Source organism: Plasmopara halstedii, assembly GCF_900000015.1.
Source record: "Plasmopara halstedii genome assembly, contig: Scaffold_262, whole genome shotgun sequence".
Taxonomy (NCBI): domain Eukaryota; phylum Oomycota; class Peronosporomycetes; order Peronosporales; family Peronosporaceae; genus Plasmopara; species Plasmopara halstedii.
The window spans coordinates 440837-448654 of NW_020187183.1; the positions used below are offsets into that span (position 1 = coordinate 440837).

A 7818-nucleotide genomic window follows, 5' to 3' on the forward strand; every position below is an offset into this window, starting at 1 on the left:
TTTTGAGCGGATGCAGACGTTTAAAGAGAAATCTGCCACGTAATCGATCTTAAGCTGACTTCGTACCATAACATGCATAGTCTTCGACCAAGGTTGAGAATGGATGTATGCTGTCAAAATTGTGTATCATTAAAGCATAGGGTCTATTTGAGCAGACGCTTTGTTTAGTATTGATACTACAATACACTTTTGATTAGATTATGACGTTGACTGGTTTCGAGGAAATAGCACTTTTGACCTCCAAGGACCAGATATTCGACTGGAAGCATTAACCAGCTGTGGGAATGCGCTGGTGAGGAATGCTGGCTCGACCAGGTGTCGATAAAGTGCATATTCTTTCTGCAAATTCTTTCTGCAAATTCTTTCTGCTGGTCTTGGCTTTCAGCCATCGCATCGCGAACGTGTAGGACACTCAGTCTGGTAGACAAGAAGTCATCGACTTCTTTGCGGATGGTAAGGGAACTGACATCAGGAGCTGACCCGCTATGCCGATTTGTATTGCCTGATGACAGATTTTTGGGCATACCGCAGTGCTTGTAACTAGATGAGCTCGACAGATTATTTAATCGACGAAGGTTTCAGAATCCACAACGAATTTCTCGGTGCAATCCGTTTTATTTGTCAAAGAACATCGGCACTCGTATATGCGCAAAACTGGTCGAGCTTCTCGACAAGTCAAATTAAAAACGACAAATGTGCAATGCGCTTCGTGACGGCGCAGAGGGAGCCCTGGAAAGAGGGTAACTGCTCAGTAATGAGACATAAGTCATATATTGCACATTCACTTCAAGCTGTGCTCGCTGGTGCGCCGATGCATGTCTGTGAGCCGGCGGCTCACAAACAGGGTCCGCTGGCAACAAAAAAATCAGTCAAGAAAAAAGCAACAAGGAATTCGAACTACACCTCACTGGCATCCATCCCTAAAGTATTTGCCCTGACAGATATCGTTCAGGATCATACGAAGGTCATCGAGGACTTCGAGACTGACGCGATGACAATTTAGTGGAAAAAACTGGATTACTTAGCTTTCAGCAAATTCGTGATGCTGTAAGCTGGCAGATAGATGAGCACGCCGCGGACGGCATCAATATCAGCCAAAAAGGCTTTCGACAAAATTCGACTGAAGGTTATGATATGTCGCAGAGTGACTACCTATTTTCATTGATTGTCTATAGCAAAACATCGACTCAAGCGAATCCAAAAACCAGTGCGCTGTGATTATACTGCCCACAGCGATGAAGCTGTACACATACTATGCTAAAGTGCTTTGAATCTGTCATAGATGGTATGAATGCCTTCTTCGCTCATCTATCAACGTTTGCGGAGTAATGGATTTTTCAAATTTGAAGGAGTAATTGAATATCGACGACTGGTTTCCGTTCGATGCTATCTTCGGATCCTGAGCCTAGATCGCAAAGCGACCCAGTGGTGAGAAATATTCGACGTTCGTGTTCGCTTTCCCATACTTGCAGATGATCCGCAGATAATTGCAAGATGTATTGCTCTTCATTGAAAACAACGCGTAAGTAGGAAAATGAACCATTCGCCAAATAAGCTCTTTGCGATATGAGGAACGTGTGGCGGATTTTTTTTCGGGGTGATTTCGCGGGATCGATCGCGATTTGATGTGAATTCTCATTTGAATTTTAGACTTATCGACATAAGTCACTTGTCTCTACAGGCGTGGTGCCGCTTGATGGGCGTTGTGACCACGATCGAGCAAGAAAAGTGAGTGCTCGCTATTTCTTGTTAGTGACGTTAACTACCTCTTCTTTTAACCAGTTTGTGTAAGAGATAGCGTCATTGGTAAACTTGGTGCTCTTTTGTTTGGAAGAATGGAACAGCTTGTTGAGGAGACGTTGGTGGAGGTGGAAAGAATCCAGTTATCTAGGAAATGCAGCGCCAAGGCAACTTTGTTTTCAAAATGAAGATTAGCCCAATACTCCGTCCTTTGTTCTGCTGGACGGCAAACAAGACGACGTGAGTCATCCTCAGTAGGTTGGTAAGAAAATAACTAGGTTTCGTCCCACGGCAGTGCCTTCTGAGCGTGCATTCTCGAAAGGGCACAATGTCGTCCCTGAAAGGGCTACGCTCACACTGATGATGATTAGACACCTGAAAATGCATCTTCAGAATGCAAAGTTGGATTTCACAATGATCCGGGCGTCACTTCTGCCAGCAAAGGTGATCTTCTTCTAATATTGAAAAACGTTTAAAGCCATTAATTTGAAACCTAGAGTGCGATGGCAGCGCCAATAGACAGCAAATTCTATTGTTATTTATATACCATTCGAAAGCTTTCATGACAATAAACATAAAGAAGTACTGCCAATTCAGCTGATATTTTAATCACTGCGCAAAAGCATTAGTCGAATGCGTGCGCAAGTTCGGGTCGGCTTCCTGGTTGTTAGCGCTTTGAGGGTGACCTCAATTGACTTGGGCAGGTGAACAAACTTGTCGATGTCCGAGCATGAAAGCGTCGCGCGCAAATTTCAGTGTGCTTTAGCGCCAACAATACACCCATGATATTTCGAGTGAGAAACTACATATTTCTGACCCTACTGAACTTACATCCTTTTTGGCCATTTGACGGATATCAACGCCGTTTGCGGTAGAATTTGCAGAAATGCGTCGTTGGTCTGGCCGATGCGATCAATGTATGATCACTGACCACAGTAAATCTTGTATGCTGCAATACTATTAAATCCGGATTATCATCGTCCTGGCATGCAAAACAAGAACAATCTTCTTTATCGACGGTTTGCTGAGGCATTGCTGGATTCGCCTACAGGTTTATATGGAAGTGGTGATGCATGCAATTAGCGCCTTGTTCATATCCTGGACCTGATTCTGCGTATGATAGACTTCATGGTGCTGTTCTTCGACGAGATCATGAACGGCTTGATCGTGATGAACTTTAGTCACTCTCTCGATAATTGCAACACACTCGGCCAATATTCGCTTAAATGTCACGACAATCAAGTTGTCTTGCACTGCCTTGCCCAGGCTAACCCAGAGACTAGCCATGTAGCTGGGATTTGGCATATCCCGTAATCTTGGTACCTCTACCAATTAGCGCGAAATTTGTTATGTGCTTTGTCGAACACTCACGCAACTTTTACGCACTTCATTCAATTTTTCTCCGTGAGTGTGGCCAAAGAGGCCACAACAAGCGCACATACACGAATAATTAGAGTGTGGATACTGTCATCATATAGCAACGCTAGATGTAGTGGATGCAGCTAGTAGTGAAACCTTGTGATTACAATTCAAAAAATTATACAGTATATGTTCTTCTCATGTGACTTGGACGTCTGTAGTATTTTAAGCTTGAGATACACATCGGTGTTCTTCAATGGCGCTGAAGCCTACATTGTTGGATGCATCCCACCAATCTCAGCCTCCATGCTTTAACCGGACTAAGTTGATCTTGAGGGCCAACATTCAAGGCCGCTCGTCTTCCACAGTTTTTTTGCCAATCAGTTTGTGTAAAACATCACACTTTTAAATAACTATTTTAATAATTAGATCAGGACATACATTAAAATGATGTAATAAACGCCATTGAAATAAATTAAATACTCATAGCACACAATTTACAATCATACAAAGTTGGGGTACGATTTTAATCTAAAAAGCACTTGTTCACATTGACCTGTGAGAAAGTAAACTTGCGCTTGCGATCTCCAACTTTGAAGGTCTTGCACAGAAACGACACTTATGTGACATACTTAAAAAAAGAGATTCCAAAAAGCAGGACATTTCGAAGCGACAAATGTAACAGGGTTACACGCGCCCTTGTAAGAAAGGGCGGGTCGCACAAGATTTGCGACCGTACATAGGTGTGTATAGCACAGTTAGTGTGATAACACAGTGGTGTGGATACACCGTAACAAGAAGCCACCAATCGCCAGTAGTAATTCATATTAGTATATTAACTAGGTTCTGCTATATTAATTAGGTATTACTATATAAATTAGGTAAACCTAGGGTTTTAGCTCTGCTGCAACGAAAACAATTCTGTTCGTTTGCCTTCGTTAAGGATTCCGTACTTAAAAGCAGCGTACTACGATCCACTACAACTGTACTGGTTCATGGAAAGAACGTAAGGTCGGTGACTTTAGTTAAGCTTCCTTACGCAAAGAGCTACGGTAGCCCCGCTGCACTTGGTAGCACTCGTAGTCAATCTACGCCTGAGCTGTTACGACTTATCCTCAGTGAGGATGAAAGAATACTCTTATTTGCCCCAGAGCATGAAGGACGGGCTTAATAAGCTGATGTCCCTGCTGGGCCCTGAGGGTGTGGAGCACCTCATTGCGCATGTGGCCCGAGGCCATACGCGCGCGCCTAGGGGCGCTTCCAAGTTATGAAAATGATCTGTTGGAGCACTTACAGCAGATGCTGTACGCGTTGACTGCATTTATGACGCCACCGTCGACGACGGATGATATTTTCCGACCCAGGCCGCTCATGGTGAGCGTTAAGACCTTCAAGGGTAAGAGGGGTATGCAGCTTTAACCGAAGCACCGCGCCTTAGTACCCATTTTCGAGCTCGGACCTCGAGCTTGGAGATAGCTATCGCCACGCGCTGTTGCTCGTTTTGGAGCATGCCAGATGCCATAGCCATCTTGGCCTATTTTATCCGAAGAAGAAGATTGATTCTCTTTATCCTCAAAAGGAGCTGTAGCGTATGCCTCTGCGAGCGTTTTCGCTGTCTAATCAGACATATCGCGTAAGATCCCGTTTCCTTCTGATCGAAAGGGCAAGAAGGAGTTGGTGGACTTTGTCGAAAACTTATGAACTCTCATTGCCGGGTTGGCAGCAGATCCTCTCTCCGAGGTGGTTGCAATGACCGTCTTTATGGAGGTCCTCAGCACTGGCGTGGAAATCTCCCGTAAGCATCCATCTTCTTTGAAGAAGCGGTGAACGTGGCATTAAATGACGAATTCAACTTCAAAACGGCTTGGCTTGGTTCGAATGCACACCCTCAGAGCTTGTTGAGCGGGCCTGAGCCAATAGATCTTAGCTATGCTGAGAAGGAGGAGGGAGAGCTCTAAGCTGCTGATCAGCGTGGAAATACCCGACGGTGTTTTGTTTGTGGAGACACCCGTCTCCATCGGACGATTTATCCCTGCGCAAGGCGTGCCAAGGTTCGACGAAACGACTTCCCGCTTCTAACCATTCTGGTTTGACGCGGGGAAACGAGACCACCCAGTAGGCGCAAAGCCTCCTACTTGGTAGAGACTGAGTATTGTTATGCCCCAAAGAGGTAGAGGACAGGAAGGTCCAGCCCCGAAGATCTTCGTGCGCTTAATCACGGAGTGTGTGTGCAAGTCGGGCTTGCAGGTCGTAGAAGTGACCGTGAAGGGCTTCGATAAGTCACGGAAAATTCTTATTGGTTCTGGTGCGTCCGGCGATTATGCTCGACGATCCACGATCGAAGAGAGTTAGCCTTATGCTGAGGCGCTGAAAGCGCAGTTGAGTGACATCGTCGCTGTTCGCTTAGCTACGGGAACTTATGTCACTGTGTCGAGGATCCCTGTGGACCTCGGTATCATGTTCCTTGACTTTAATAGCGTGAATAGCTGTCTAGGCTTAGACTTGGATGCAAGGTTTGACCTTATTCTCGGTATGGCATGGTTGGAACAACATGAGCCATGGATCGACTGGAGGTCGAAGTCCTTGGGCGCTACGTGCACGTCTCCTAGTGAAGCTTTGATGAGTCATGAACCCACCTCAGCTAGAAAGCAGAAGCGCTATTGGCGCGGGCACTGCACCGGAACGGTCAATGTGCTAGATATCGGAGTATCGGAGTTGTTAAACACCAAAGGTTTTGGACAATAGTCCCGAGTGTGGCTCGCGGGCTGAACGTAGAGTGGCACGTAAACCAATGAGCGCAGCTCAATTATTTAAACAATCACTGCATGCCAAGAATAGCATGGTCGGCCGAGGGCTGAGGCATCTAAAGCGAGACCCTTGTGGTGCACGTCGAGTGGCACGCAACCCAATGAGCACTGCTCAGTTACAAAGCAGTTGCTGTGCACCAATAATGGCATGGTCAGAAGAGGTCCGAGGCATCAAGGGCGAGACCCTTGTGATGCGCGTGGAGTGGGACGTAATCCATTGAGCACTGCTCACGTTTCAAAGCATTTGCTGCATTCCAAGAGTAGCATGGTTGGACGAGGTCCGAGTTATCCTGGGCAAGGCCCTTCAGATGCGTATAGAGTCACGTTATCCACTGGACGAAGACTGCGCTCCACGACCAAAGTAGGTCAGCTGTATGCTGAGGCGCAGGAAGCGCGGTTGAGTAGAACCGTCACTGTTCGCTTAGCGACAGGGACTTGTGCCACTATGCCGAAGGTCCCTGTGGTCCTCTATGTCAAGCTTCTTGACTCTGATAGCGTGGAACGCTGTCTAATCTTAGACTTCTGCTAAGAAACAGAAGCGCTGTTAGTGCAGACACTGGACCGGGACGGTCAATGGCTGGATCTCGGAGTATTCGAGCTGTCAATCACCAAAGGTGTTTTGGACAAGGGTCCCGAGCGTGGCTAGCACGCTGAACGTGGAGTGGCAAGTAACCCACTGAGCACTGCTCACGTTCTGAAGCAGTTGCTGCATGCCATATATGGTATGGTCGGACGAGGTCCAAAGCATCCTGGGCAAGGCCCTTTTGATGCACGTGAAGTTGCACGTAATCCACTTATCGAATGCCGCGGAAATAGCAGCTCTTCTTTACAATGCAGCCTGCTGCAAATTCGTGCAGCTGGTCAGTGATGAGAAGAGGATGCGCTGAAATTACAGTAGGAAAAAATCATAGACCCAGCTATTTTAGTGCCTTGTCCATAAGTCTTCGGATATTGTAAACAACATCAAGGCTCCGATGGAGCGGGGAGTGGGGACACTGGATGACACCGAGTGCGTGTTCCCACTGGTCTCGATGAGACCTAAAACCTCTATAGAGAAATGACGGCGAAGCCGTATCGTATTTGCAAGACGCCGAGCATCGATCCTAAACTAGGATTTGTCTACCGTAGACGGTAGTGCACAGCTATATACCCTCGTCTACGGTATGACGGGAAAGGAAGCTGGCGACGTCATCCTCGAGGCTATTCCCGCGGTGGATGCTCTTTTTGAGCTGGACGAGATGTCCTTCGAAGAGTTTGGCGGTGCCTTGAAGGTAGGCAACTTAGCCGAGGTGGTAATTATAAGACCGAACAAGAAGTTTAACCCGTCGTCGCTTCTGGATAAAGCTGTCTTGGAAGACACTTAGAAAGTGCTGAATGCACGAAGTGTATCGTCGATTCTGGAGGAACCTTCAGTCTCATAATATCATATGGTAAAAAATCCAAAGACGTCCGCCGTCGATCCTACCTATCTGCCGAGGTGTGCGTCATGAGATTGACCTAGTTTCTGGAAACCAAATACTGCGTAGCCCGCCAATGGCCTCTGCTTAAAGAGCGATGTGACGTCATTGACGATTATTCTGAGCAAAGCACGAGGTAGGAATGGTGCATGAGAGTAAGTCTTCCCATTCGACACCCACGTTTTGTGTCCGGAAGCCGAACGGCAAGTGGCGTATCATTCACGCTTATATTAAACTAAATGCTGCCACCATCCGGCACAAACGCCAATTCTAGAGAGGATGTCCCCCAGAACAGCATGGTTGGCTGTAAAAAGTACAGTGCGCTCGACTTGGTCGATGGTTATTACTAATTGCTCATAAGAGCAAGTGATATTCCGCTGGTAGCGGTGAGTTATCCGAGCGGCATGCTCTGGGAGTGGCTGGTGATGCCCCAAGGGCTGTCAAATACACCAGCA

The 7818-nt window shown here is 46.7% G+C and overlaps 1 protein-coding gene across 1 annotated transcript; it reads left to right on the top strand.

The window, feature by feature from the left end:
* Positions 1–1696: 1696 nt before the first annotated feature.
* PHALS_04534 (uncharacterized protein) lies at positions 1697–1998 on the top strand (the record flags this gene model as incomplete). Its single annotated transcript, XM_024722357.1, has 3 exons — positions 1697–1728; positions 1799–1868; positions 1936–1998. 3 exons carry the CDS (start codon positions 1697–1699, stop codon positions 1996–1998), a joined length of 165 nt encoding a protein of 54 aa, XP_024573442.1.
* Positions 1999–7818: the final 5820 nt, after the last annotated feature.